The sequence below is a fragment of the Podarcis vaucheri genome (genome assembly GCF_965113315.1).
Source record: "Podarcis vaucheri genome assembly, chromosome: 1".
Taxonomy (NCBI): Eukaryota; Metazoa; Chordata; class Lepidosauria; order Squamata; family Lacertidae; genus Podarcis; species Podarcis vaucheri.
Window position 1 is genome coordinate 24,837,657 of NC_138759.1, and position 14,333 is coordinate 24,851,989.

General features: G+C 42.0%; 1 protein-coding gene across 2 annotated transcripts in view; it reads right to left on the minus strand.

Moving 5' to 3' along the window:
- Positions 1-1,201: 1,201 nt before the first annotated feature.
- Positions 1,202-14,333, minus strand: part of TDP1 (tyrosyl-DNA phosphodiesterase 1) — a 29,618-nt gene continuing 16,486 nt past the window's right edge. Inside the window, exons 8-15 of one of the 2 annotated variants that reach the window (XM_082233168.1) lie at positions 14,149-14,227; positions 12,012-12,197; positions 11,527-11,575; positions 10,815-10,881; positions 9,946-10,053; positions 9,674-9,776; positions 9,073-9,181; positions 1,202-1,663 (exon numbers count right to left, since the gene is read on the minus strand). In XM_082233168.1, coding sequence (XP_082089294.1) covers positions 1,590-1,663; positions 9,073-9,181; positions 9,674-9,776; positions 9,946-10,053; positions 10,815-10,881; positions 11,527-11,575; positions 12,012-12,197; positions 14,149-14,227 — 775 coding nt within the window. In that variant the 3' untranslated portion in view covers positions 1,202-1,589. Of the gene's footprint in view, positions 1,664-9,072; positions 9,182-9,673; positions 9,777-9,945; positions 10,054-10,814; positions 10,882-11,526; positions 11,576-12,011; positions 12,198-14,148; positions 14,228-14,333 lie in introns of those variants that run through there. The other variant, XM_082233169.1, reaches the window with a different exon arrangement.

Below are 14,333 nucleotides of genomic sequence, written 5' to 3' on the forward strand. Positions count from 1 at the left end.
ATAGCCTCCAACGTTCTGGGCAGAGAGGAAGTTCCTAGATTAGTGTGCCTTTTCTTCTTTTGTTCCTTAATTACTTGAGGGATATCTTGGGTGATTTCATGAGTGATATTCTGAATACCACTGGGTGGGTCATTAAGTGTAGATTAGTTGCTAAAGCTTTCGTGTCTTGACCTCTTGAGCTTGTGAAGAGTTTTTCTGAGAAGATGGCTGTGCTGCATTTAGTTGTGCTCTGGCTTGGCTTCGTGTATAGGGGCGAGCTGTGGTTTTGTGCCTTGTGCCAGCCAGATCTGTGTAGGGATTGCAGGGGGGTGCAGCATCCGGAGGTGCCACTATAGTTTGGCTACTGGATGGAGTCTGTAATATGTCTGTGGAGAGGGTCTGGGTTTGGGTCTGGTGTGGTTGATTGGTGACGGCGTTCTGTGTGCCTCTGGTTCTGGTGTCGGTTTTTGTGGGGAGGGCTAATTTCCAGATGTCTGGCAGGCGGGACGTGTCGTCACGCTTGTTCATGTTGTGAGGGTGTTTCTCTATCTCGATGGCTTCCATGATTATTCTCTTGTGGTGATGTTCCATGTTAAAGAGCAATTTGGAATCTGCAAAATTAATTTCGTGTCCTGTTTCTTTCATGTGTTGGAAAAGAGAGGAAGTTTTTTCTTCTTTTTTGACGGCATTCTTGTGTTCTGCGATACGTGCATTTATTCGTCTGTTTGTTTGTCCAATGTACGTGGCTGGGCAGACTTTGCAGGGTATTTCATAGACCCCTTGGTTTTCCAGCTGGATTTTGTCTTTTGGGTTTCTGAGGATATTGGCTATTTTTTGGTTGGTGCAGAAGGCTGTTTTGATATTGTGTTTATGGAGGATTTTGCTGATTTTGTCTGTAGTGCCCTTGATATAAGGAAGGAGGGCCATGCCATTGTTTTCTTCTGTGTCTTGGTTTTTGGGGGGTGTTTCTTTTTGGATTAGCTTCGTAACCCTGTTTTTCTGGTATCCATTGGCGATTAACACATTTGAGAGATTCTGTAACTCAGTTGTCAAGTGGTCTTTGTCAGTATATATAATTTTGTCATATATATAATGCCTCAGCTGAAAAGCATTGTACAGTGAATAGCATCTGTGGGGGAATAAACTCTTATTTGTGAGCACAAGACAGTGTCAGGAAAAAAGGAAAAGCCTAAGCTCATACTTCGATGACTGAAGAAACCAATAACTTTTATTCACTTTATTTCAATTCTGCACAAATTTCTCCTTCATCAGGGCCACTGTTTCCAGGATAAAGAAGGAACAGGGCTAAAAATGTTCAGGCTCAGTACAAAGATAGTCTGACCCAACTGCCATGGTCATTTCAAAAAAAACAGCAATGATGTTTATAAATTCAATTTTAAAAGCACTGCATTATCATAAGCTCTAGCAATGTTCATCTATATGCCCATTATTTTATTCAAAATGTTTTCAATCTATAGAAAATGTACTTCTTTAAAAAAGAAAAGTTAGTTTACATCCTGTGTAAATGTTCTTAAAACCAGCAAGTCCCACAGGTATATGAATCGGCTCATATTTAACGATGCTGAAGTTTCAGGGTGAACTTAGGCTATTCATTTAGGGACCCACATATTTCCATGTGTATCAGGCGCTTTGGTGTAGGGAATATTCCAAATCCATGGGCGATCTGCAAGGAAGAAGAAATGGACAGATTTACACCACAGATACAAAACATGATGAGCCAACTGAGAAAATTAAATTAGACCTTCCATTCCTAGATTTTGATAGGAGTTAGATGTTTCACAGCCATTTCATTTTTTCACCAGCTATTAACCTTTAGAAATGAGGTTTCGCTACTCAGAAACTTGTTTGAGGTATGATTAGCTTTGACCTTTATAGCTTCGTTGGTGGGGAGTGCCCAGCGCTGCCCAGTTATTTTTAGAAACCAAAAAATATTGTGTTTTTTAAATGGACAGTCCAATCTGTGGGTTTGAACCTGTCGCACCAAACTCTGGGTGAAGTCAATCCAAGGTCAAGTTTTCACCTGCCATCTTGATTCAAAATGGCACCTGGCATCCAGACAAGACCACTGTTCCCACCTTGCAAACCCTTGTGCCATGTTTGGCATTGATGTCTCAAGAGGAGACACAATCTATGTCAAAAAACAAAGTCACGTCAAAATGAAGTTTTTGTCCATTATCGTGATTCAGAATGGCGCCCATCATCCAAACAGAAATGAAATCTACCGCCCTTACTTTGAGAAGCCTTGTGTCAGGTTTGGCGATGAAATCTTTGAGGTATGATTAAGCTTTGATCTTTATAACCACACAACAAAACACACAAGTAGTTCGTCCCAAGAAGCATCACCCTCTTATAGCAAAGTTTAATGTTGGGGCGTATAGCCAAGGGCACTAACTGGAGCATTAATCAATATATTGAATATGTATATGCCAATTTGCTTTGTCAGAATCTGCAATATTTCATCTTCAGCTTAGCTTTATCTTAGATGCTAGGAATGGTTAATGGGCTGTAAGACACAATCCACCTAAGCAATACTTACCAAATCCATTTACTGTTACAGAACTCAGACAATGGGGGATACTTTTAGAGCCCTATTAATACCCTACTTGAAACCAACCAACCGGCCCAGTATACCTGAAGGAGCGTCTGCACCCCCATCGTTCTGCCCGGACGCTGAGGTCCAGCGCCGAGGGCCTTCTGGCGGTTCCCTCATTGCGAGAAGCAAAGCTACAGGGAACCAGGCAGAGGGCCTTTTCGGTAGTGGCACCCGCCCTGTGGAACGCCCTCCCATCAGATGTCAAAACGATAAACAACTACCTGACATTCAGAAGACATCTTAAGGCAGCCCTGTTCAGGGAAGTTTTTAATGTATGATATTTTAGTGTTTTTTGGTTTCTATGGAAGCCGCCCAGAGTGGCTGGGGAAACCCAGCCAGATGGGCGGGGTACAAATAATAAATTATTATTATTATTATTATTATTATTATTATTATTATTATTACAGCATAGGGGAGAAACTGGAATGCACAAAGAATGCTTCTACACTTCAAAAGGAGGAGCAGGGAAGTTCAGGGGTTGGGATAGTTTTGTAAAACCAGGTACAGAGTGAAGTGAAGGCCCAAGACAGGTGTTGATCATCATGTGAGCTGCGCACAGGTGGGCTATAGCGAGCTGCTGCCATTCCTGTGGAGCCTCCTTTTATTGAGACAAATATGCAAGCCAGGCAAATACATTTTTGGGCTGTGACCTTTACACATCTTCCGTCCCGAGATCGTGGGGTGGTACAAAGCTATTTTGGCACCTGTTCCACAGCGTCATTTTCCCCTTGCACAGTGTATGACGAATGGAGACAAATGGTCTCTAAGGAAAAAGTTACAGACAGGACACTGCTGACTGCTGAGACCGCAAAAGGTCAGACACAGGTGGAACGATGTACAGGCAGCTGTGGCTTGTCTGGGGGGAGGGTTTTCCCTGCACCCCAAGGTCATGCGTCCAGACAGATGTGGCTGCCTGCTGGTGGGGAAGTGTGCTCCCTCTGGACCCCACTCCCTACTCCGCGATATCCCTACAACAGAGAACATTATTTCATTTGTAAAGAAAGGTCAGAACTGCATGACACATTACAGAAGGAATACCAGGGTACAATTTGATTGATGTAATAGCAGCAGGATTCTTACCTGAAATTTCCACAAGTGCACAGATTTCTCAACTATGATTTTTAGAAATATATTTGTACCCAGCCCTTCCTCGCAATAATCCTGTAAAGTTAGTTAACCAAGGCAACTCAGAGGGCTTCATAGAAGGGCAGGGACTTATAACCAACACTATTTAAAAAATATGTCTACCGTATATACTCGAGTATAAGCCAACTTTTTCAGCACATTTCTAATGCTGAAAAAGGCCCCCTCATCTTATACTCGAGTGAGGCAGGTGGCGGCAGCGGAAGGACGAGCGGCCCGAAAGGAGCCCTTTCTCACTGCTGGTCCCGCCGCCACCACCCGCCTCTCACAAGGGCAGGCACAGGAGCCGCGGTTGGGAGAGGCGCTGCACTGTGCCTCACCCAGCTGTGGCTCCTCTGCCTGCTCTTGTGAGCAGGAGGCGACAGCAGATGGGTGAGTGGCTGCTCTTGGGCATTTGGGCTGCTCGTTCCTCCTCCTCCGCCTTTGCAACTGTTGGCGGAGGAATGAGCAGCCCGAAAGCAGCCCCTTTGGGCTGCTTGTTCTTCCTCCGCTGCTGCTGCTGCTGCCACCAGGTTTGTGGTGTGGTGAACCGGATTATACTCAAGTCAATAAGCTTTCCCAGTTTTTTGTGCTAAAATTAGGTGCCTCGGCTTATACTAGGGTTGGCTTATACACGAGTATATACAGTATATAGACAGGCTTTTATTGTAGCTCATATAATTGTTTTGCAGTTTTCTCCTCTGGTTTTACTGATTTTGTGCAGTTTTGATTTCAACTGCTATTCATTCCCTTGAATTTTTTTTTATTGACTAGGATTTCTACATGAAATTACCAATTTACTCTCAATTTTACATAGGGGATGTCTTTGGAAGTACTGCCAAGACTTTTTGGTTCCATCAGGCTTCCTATCAATAACTCTTAGTGCTCTAAGCTGTCACATAACATTTTAACATAACATTTTAAAAGCTTTCTGACGATAGATGTACTTTTAATTGCTCCATACTATTGTTTTTATTCGTGTTGCAAGGTTCCTCAGAAATGTGTTACCTTGAAAGGTAGGAAATAAATCAATAAAGTAAATGGGATAAATAATAAACCCAGGTAGAAAGGGAAGAAAGAGGGGCCAAAATGATCAAGGTTGAGGAAAATTGCAGCATTTGGGACTTCCTAGTTTAGAGAAAAGGTGACATGATATGAGTTTATGAAATTATGTATGGAGGGAGGAAGTGGGCATAGAAACGCTTTTCTCCCTCTTCTGTAATGCTACAACTCGTGGACATTCAATGAAGCTGAATGCTAAAAGAATCAGGACCGACAAGAGAGACTACGTCTTCACACAGTTGCATAGTTGGACTATGGAACTCTCTCCCACAGGAGGCAATGGTTGACACCAACTTGGGTGGCTTTAAAATGGTATTAAACAAATTCATGGAGGATAAACCTATCTACGGCTACTAGGATGCTGGCCATTGGCCTGATCCAGCAGGGGTTTTTTAGGTGGCTGAGCTAGAAGGAAACAGGTCTCTACAGTGTAATTTGCAGCTATGGCACGTTCCCTTCTATTCCAGTGCAATTTTGCAGTTCCGATTCTCTCAGCAGTCTGCATGTCATTTTGGTGGTTGGCACAATACACAGACTGGAGAAACCCAAAATAAAACGTCCAATAATGCAGAATCTTTACAGACGTTATAGAATCTATTTAAGTGTGTGCAGCTTTGCTAACCAAGGATGCCTGCCATGTTTCTACTCATCTTCTACAGAGCCACTACGAGGCAGGGAGAGAGACAATGTTTAAAAAACAAAGATGACCAAGCAGAGGCTGAAGGAGCATGTCATCTAAATAACCAGCAAGGTCCCCATTGCAGGCCTTCCTCAAAGCCTACGTACAGTCCAGGGCGTTGGGAGTTTGTTTGCAACAAAGATTCTTCCTCTGGCGAAGCTTCAGGAGGTTGATTACCTATCAAAAGGGCTGTCCAATACAAGCCAAGTTACAGTATCTGAGTGATGCCAAGGTCATTGCTAACAATTAATACCTTGGATACGCTGTGTAACAATAGGCAATGTGTGCTGCAAAAAATAATAACGACAAAGCAATTTGGAAACCTCACACAGCAGTACATACAGCAGCAGTACATTATGTACAGCAGAGCAAAGCTAGAAAACTGCATTCATTCTAGTTAGGGTACAAACTATAGCCTTCTATGGTCTTATCATTTGCTAATGAAAAATGGCCTTATTTTAACATACAGTGGTACCTCGGGTTACACATGCTTCAGATTACATATGCTTCAGGTTACAGACTCTGCTAACCCAGAAATAGTACCTCAGGTTAAGAACTTTGCTTCAGGATGAGAACAGAAATCGTGCTTCGGCAGCACAGCAGCAGCAGGAGGCCCCATTAGCTAAAGTGGTGCTTCAGATTAGGAACAGTTTCAGGTTAAAAACGGACCTCTAGAATGAATTAAGACTTAACCCGAGGTACCACTGTACAATAAAATAAGACCAATACAACTTTCTCTGAAGATTTAGACAAAGTTACTGAATTGAAGAATGTTAAAACAATCCATTAACATTTATTTATACTGCCTTAACAACGAGTGTGAGATGGCACCTTAGAAAAATTAGTGTTTAGTTAGGCCTGTCTAACAGGTCTACAGAAGGGCTTTATTTCTGCCTACTTTTCCTCAAAGTTGTGTTGCTGTTTTTAACACTTTTAGACTTCCCACTAGTTATTCATAGAGCTTTACAAAGTGGTGTCACACTTCAAACCCTATGTTTTCACAGGAAAGGAAGCAAAAGGGTAACAGATATGCAGGGGAAAGACACGGAGGAAGAAGCAAAGTATGCAGACATATATTTAACCATTCCAAAGGGAGACCCCACATATTGGTATATCCCCTGCTTTCTTTTTTCATGGTAGTCCTGAGTTGTACAGCTCTGGTCCACAAGAAAACAATGAAGATTTTGCAGAGCTGAGTTTACAGCTTAAAGTCCTGTCCGATTTCTTTCAATAATACTTCTCCACAGGATGTAGACTGATAGAGTTGCATAACTGCGTTGTCAACTTAACTTAGGCAGCATTCCTTAGGTACCTTTCCCAACGTCTCCTAAAGGGCTGTCAACAGGAACACCTTACATTGAAAACATTGTGCTCTGCTAGGACTTAGCACTTCAGGTTTCTTGGGATACTTCACTGGATAAAATCTTGCAGCCCTTTGGCAGCTGTGCATGATTTTGCTTACTGGAAACCAGAGGAGGGTGGAGAAGAAGGGAAAAGACAATTTCAAAGCCTTTCTTTGAAAAGAATCCTCTCAGAGACCCTCAGGGGTTTTGCAATTCTATGTACCAACCTTTGAAAAGCTACCCCACTGGCAGAATTCTAATGCACACAAAGACATGCTAAAAACTCAGAAGGGACAGCAACAATGCTTCACATTTTCTTGTTCCTTCTGCGCAAAGTGATGATACCCATTTGTAAAAAAAAATAGCATTTCATCTTAAGTATATTAATCTACTGCACAATGAACAAAGCAACCTTTGATTGTATCAGCCAGAATAAAACACTCCTCTCAAACTGCACATAATAGGAAGCCATGAAATTATGTCTCCTGCAAATGCAGCAATTTGCAATGATTTAAAGAGAGACAATGTCATATAGCAGGTCAATTTCTGAACCTGTGGATTTACGACGTTTTTCACTGCCAAGAAGAAAACGGAGGCTAGTCAGCTCCTCTCAAAGTCAGGAAATGAAGAATCTAGAGTTCTCCATAAGCGAGACTGTTCAATAAATGGGACCAAGGCTGGCAGCCTGCATCAGTGGACCAAAGAGGTAAACTGCGTGATAACAGCAAATGAAACTTCCAGTACATTCCTTTCCTCGACTTGCACACATTTTCTCCCTTTGGGCTGGTGGAGCACAAAGTTATACTTGCCAAAAAAAAAAACCCCCAACATTCCATCACAGCAGCATCTCAGGATCACATCAGGAGGTATAGAAGTCTTTCTCTCTGTACAGCAGGATTTGCTAGCAGAAGAGCAGAAACTAGGCAGAGCTGAGCAAGAAGCAGGAAGAGGTTGAAATGCTAAGCTCACTTGGGACTAGTCCCAGCAAAATGTTACACCTGAATAAGAGGATGCATAAATTGAAGCACTCTAGAGCCAGTGAAGATCCCAGACACACCACCTCATGATGGGAGGAAAAGAACCCTATCGATGCTGCAGCTAATCATATCACCATCAGGAAAATAGAAGTCCAAACAAGGAAATACAGCTTGCTAACAGCACTCTCTCTCTTCACAATTCCAGAGACCTCGGGTGACACATGTGGGATTTTCTGATAAGATAACATGATGGAAGGGGGCGTAGTGGAAAGGTAACATTTTGTACAAACAGCAAGCCAAGGCAAACAAATACAGGAAGGACAAAAGTATTATGCTTTCTTAAGACCCCTTAAGGACACGGGTTGTGCTGTGGTGTAAACCACAGAGCCTAGGGCTTGCCGATCACAAGGTCGGCGGTTCGAATCCCCGCGACGGGGTGAGCTCCCGTTGCTCGGTCCCTGCTCCTGCCAACCTAGAAGTTCTAAAGCACGTCAAAGTGCAAGTAGATAAATAGGTACCACTCCGGTGGGAAGGTAAATGGCTTTTCCGTGTGCTGCTCTGGTTCATCAGAAGCGGCTTAGTCATGCTGGCCACATGACCCGGAAGCTGTACGCCGGCTCCCTCGGCCAGTAAAGCAAGATGAGCGCCGCAACCCCAGAGTCGTTTGCGACTGGTCCCTTTACCTTTAAGACCCCTCATAGATACATCAGAGACAAACACCCACCTGGAAGCCCAATGTCACATTCTTGTAAATGAATTTGCAAGGCACCCACACAGGTATGCAAGGGTGGGGAATGGCATACATTTCTGAAAGCCCAATTTCGGCATATAAGCTACTTGGCACAAACAGAAGCATAGGACCAGCCTATCAAAGATTGAAAGGCTATTCTATTTGTTGCTATTTGTGTCCCATTCTTCTTCCAAGCTCAGCCCATATTGTAACAACACTTGGGCAGATCCATAATGACCTACTTGAGGGTTTTAGAGCCAAGCAGGATTTCCAAAGCTTGGCTGTTAAGTCTCATCCCCAGACGTGAAGCACTAGTTGCCACAGCTAGTCTTATGTGGAGGATCTAGTTCTTTTGATGAGTGGCGTTTAAGAGCCAGACAATTCTGATACTTTAAAAATTACTTCCATTGCTCTCTTTTGGGTTAGTCTCACTTTCTAGATATCATCTCCCTTAGCTCCCATCAACAATTATAGTTATTCCCCCGCCAAGTGTCAAAGAATAAAAAGGTCTTTTGCTCAAGTGTGATACTTGTCCTTTCCCCCCATATTTGAGGAGGACATCTTACCTTTGCTTTCATACTTCTCTGGGGGCAGATCATAAGGTACAGGAAACGCTAACACCGGCTCATCAGAAAACATGTTTTCCTTCACTTGGAAGTAGCCTGCATCCAAGCCCTGTGAAAAGTGCACACACAGAGAGAGAAGTGATGTTACATTCAATCCATCACTTCACTTCCTTTCATCAGAAAATATCCATGAGGCTTGCAAACATATATTCTGCTTACATTTCCTTCTTCCCTGGTTAGCAGCTACAACATATAGTCCTGTATCCAGCGTTAGTCATACTGGGAGTAGACACATTGAAATGAAAGGGCCTGAGTAACTTAGGTCCATTCATTTAAATGGGTCTACTCCGATTAGAACTTGGCTAGATGTTAAATAGCTGACCCAAACTAAAGAAACAGACATTTTATTAGCTTTGTAAATGTCTTGTTCCAAACTGCGCAAGACCTCAGAAGGGCAGTTTCACAACTTTTTGGAACTGTGATACAGATGCACATTGCCTGATGAACTGATGTCATAATGGTATTTATGTATTTATGAATACATAAAAAGACTTGATTGCATTCACTAAATGAAGAATTATATGGAATTAGATAAACTCACAAATTCTGATGGCAGGAAGAGGACTCCTAGCTCATATGATCGGATCATCATCTGCGTGCCATTTTTCTCAAACACTCCCCAAGCAGCCTTAGAAAGATTGGCACTAGAGAGAGAAAAACTCAATGAAAGAGGGACCGCCCATTTCTGAGACTCACAAAAAAGAAAGAAAAACACCAAAATTGCTGCCTATTTTAATTAAAAGAGAGCAGAGGGGCCAAATGATAATCAAAGCAGCTGTTCCAGAGGAAATACAAAAGAAGTCAAAGACTTGCCTTGTAACTAGAAACCATGCAATCTTCTGGAAGTCTGGAGATGATCTCATGTAAGTCTTAATGTGAGGCATTGCGTGGCTACGACCTGACGTCTCTGCTGACCACTTGCTCAAGTATTAAAAAATGAAAAGGGAAGTTTTAGGTTAAACCTTAACTAAGATGTTTTCAAATTCACATCGTTCCCAAGCGCTTCTGCCAAGCTTCAAATAAAGGCCAATCCCCATGTTATAGATAAGAGTGTACAAAGTTTGAAGTCGCTATCCACATCTATTTTCAGTATACACAGGAAAAGTCTTCAAACATGGTTTATGCCCTTATTACTCGTATTGTGCAAAGCAGCATTCTGCAACCATTCCTAGAGCATATGACCTGATAATGATCAACTGTGCAGGTTTAGCCTCATTGCTAAGCACCCCACCAGCACTCTCACATGCAAGCACTGTCAATGGGCACAGTGCATTTAGATTCCAGTCACATTTAACTAAACCTTTTACCCTTCAATGTACAGATTCACTGGATTCAAATTACACTTGACTTAAACCAAGGAATGTATATACGTTTACAAAAAATTCAAAGAAGGAAGAGCACATAGTTGCTGCTCATCACTGTCTACAGAAGTTCTTTTTTTGCAGTCAAGACATAAAATAACATTTGTTGGATCAGGCCACCTCAGTTTCTGAGAAAGCTTAAAGATTATATAGGAAAACTCAATGTACATCACAATCCAATGAGTTTAAAAAATGAACTTTCCAAGGCTTCTCTGATTTGCTTGTTTATATGCCTATTTCTCCTGCAAATGTAACAGATCTTTTTTTAAAAACAAACAAACCCAAAATGTCATTAAATCAAGAGGAGATAATTTTACTTACTGGAAGTAAGAGTGCAGCCAAAGCTGTTTCTGTGCTGTTTGTATACTGTACGGAAGAGAACCACCAGCTTAGAGAGAAAGAAAATACCCATTACTCATAGTTAAGTGTGGCATTGAAATGGTTTCTCACAATAGAATAATGAATTATTCACAAATTTTACAGATTTAGTAGGATTTTAAAAAGCAATTTACACTCCAGCCTCTTTAAAGAATACTCTATATGCAGATTTTCAATTATGTGATATGGAACCTGCAGTACATAAAATAAACATCAAGATGGAAGAGTCCATTGGAATGACATGGAAAATGCTAGCAATAACTTGCTAGTTCACATTAGTAGAGCATAAATTAACTATGCAATATGTCTTTCATGTTTGATAAATGTATTTAGTTATGAAAATATCAAGGCCAAGACAGTTATATTCTGATGGGCGTTTGGTTTGTGTTGATTCTCACCTCCCACTCAGTCTTTTTCATAATGTGTTGATCCTATATTCTTATATTCTTAGGCTCTTTATATTTTATTACATAATTAACTTTCGAGGGTGATCTGCCTCAGGAGCCATTATGAGGGTTGAAAGAATGAATAGAGAAAAATGTTTTTTAAAAGAAGTTTTATAATACCATGAAACTTCTAGAAACTCCTTCTGTTGTTTTTCCCCAACTTTATAATACCCCCTTTCTACACTGCACCCAAAGGCATATGTTTTTACCTGGATAACCTTCTAAACTCTGTCTCACGTTGTCCACTGATGGGTAAACCTAAAGTAACAAATTGTAATAACTAGTTAGCTATAATAAATTGTAACTGAGTTGACAGCTATACTCTATTGAAGCACAATTAAGCCATTCGTGCCAAGTAACATGGTAGCAAACAGCTTACGCCACAGCCCTACTTGGAAAAAGGTCTGCAGAAATAAGTAAGACTCTCAGAATTCAAAATCTTTTTTTAAAAATAAAAGTGAGCAGTGAGTTTTTGCATACAACACGTGTATGGTGTTATACATTAACTCAGGAGAACTTTTAAATGCACAAAGTCTATTGAGTTCAATGAGGCTTAAACATTAGTCTTTTGCTGCATTCAACTCTAAGAACGTCAAAAGGATTTGGAAGATTACCCACTAGTTGAAGTTTTGAAGGAAAATGTGTGGTTTTTTTATTTATTTTAAAAAAGCAGTAAGTAATAAGTAAGCAATACCAGGTGAACAGGAACATCATGATTTGTCAGAGTCTTTGTGTTGTTTCCCAGAGAGATCAAACTGTCTCTAAACTCTGAACACAGCCATTTGGACTGATCAGCTCCCAAAGATCCAATGCTCGAGAACTGTCCTATTACAGGCCAAGAATGCTGATCAGGTACCTGGGTTGCATGCTCTTTCAAAAGCTGTTGGGGAGAAATTGGATACAAGAACAAAACATCACCACCTTTGGCAATTCAAGTTGTACTGAACAAAGTCACTTGATCAGCTGAAGTATGACAAAGGGATTGCTTATTATGAAGGACGTCATTAATCTGATTAGCTACTCAGCCAGCATCTCATCCAACCCTCCTTCACCACCAATGGATTCATAATAGGTATCTGTGCTGAATGCTTAGTTTCTCCCTAAAAAAATACCATGACAGAGTTCCCTCATTGTTTAAAAACAGTAGGAAAGTCGTGTTATTATGTTAACAGCAAAAATGGCCAAATCCTTGTGTACCTTACGGAATCACAGAATCAAAGTTGGAAGGGACTGCGAGGGTCATCTAGTCCAACCCTCTGCAATGCAGGAATATTTTGCCCAATGTGGACTCAAACCCACGACTCTGAGCTTAAGATGCTCCTGGCATAAGCTTCCATGAATTAAGTCTCACAACTGCATGGTCTGGTAAGCTGGTAGGTACGAAGAACCATAGAATTGCAGAGTTGGAAAGGACCCCAAGGATCATGTAGTCCAGGGGTCAGCAAACTTACCACGCCTCGGGCTGGAGTCTCCAGCGCCGATTGCGTGGCGGGCCAGAGGGTGGGGGAGCACATGCCCATATGCATGCACACATGCTATTTCTGGCAAGAGGAGCACCGGAAATAGCTTGTGCACATGTGCACGGGCCTCCTCCAACCCAGATGTGCACCGGAAATAACGCTTGCACTTGTGCAAATAATGCTTGCGCTTAAGCTACTTCTGATGCTCCTCCGACCCGGAAGTGGGCAGCTGTGCAGCGCAGTGCCGGTAAGAGCGGGCGGCGGTGCGGGCCGGATAAACAATTCCCTCAGACCTTATCTGGCCTGCGGGCCTTGGTTTGGGGACCCCTGATCTAGTCCAACTCTTTGTAATGCAGGAATCTCAACTAAACCATCCATCCTGCGCTTTAAAACCTCCAATGAAGGAACATCTACAACCTCCTGAGGAGACCACTGTTGAACATATCTTACTGTCAGAAAGTTCTTCCTGATGTTTAGTTGGAATCTCCTTTCTTGTAACTTTAAACCACTAGTTTGAGTCCTCCCTTCTGGAGCAGGAGAAAACAAGCTTTCTCCATCTTCCATGTGACAGGCCTTCAGATATTTGAAGATGACTATCGTATCTCCTCTCAGTCTCCTCCTACGTATACTTGGGCACACACTGGGCTAAGCGGGGAAAAGACACCTAGTTTTATGAACCCACAGGATCTAGTTAAAAGTGTAATCTGCTCCCAATTTCTCCAGTATGATTTGTGCCATCACCTACCAACAGTGCCCTCTTCTTCCATTTTACACAGACCCAAAGGATTTTTTTTTGGGGGGGGTGTCATATGAGAACACCAATGACAATTCAGAAATCAATGGAACATAGGACCAAGAACATTCCAACTCACAAAAGCTTATGCCTCAATACCTCACTATGATCAATGTCTCTATTGTACCCAGAAAGCTAAAGATTCTCATCTCTATGCTATATCAGGAGGTATGGTCTTCTCTGGCCACACACTTCTCTGGTCTTCTCTGCAATTCTTTTTGCTGAATGTAACCTGCCACTACCTTATATTATGCGTACCACCAAATAGCCCAGTTATCAAGATAGTTTCTCAAACTGCACAATTCCCTCAGTGTTCAGCACAGAAGGCGGCTTCCTGTTGTTGTACTCTAACTCTCCGTACCGGAAGAGTAACACTAACACAGAGTATTTTATAGATATTCCATTTACATTTGTGTAGCAAGTTAGAGACATGCTACTACCCCTGAGCCACCAACTGAAGATGCACCTTTCTCTCCTTGTCAGTTTCCGCTGCCAACAAAGAACAACTGGAGGCAAGCCTTGAAAAAGAAGAGCTTCAACAATACATGCTTAGAGGGATAGGAATAAAAATCCAGTACCTTTCTAAGTCTGAGATGACCCCATTTCTCTTTTTCACTGCCTTGGTATCGACCTGGAGTTGACCCAAGAAGATATACTCTACACAAAAGATGTAGACACAAATGAAAGCATGCCGAATGATGGTAAAGGTCACAGTGCTTTTGCAAATTGCACTATTATCAGGCATTAAGTCTTCTCAAAGATG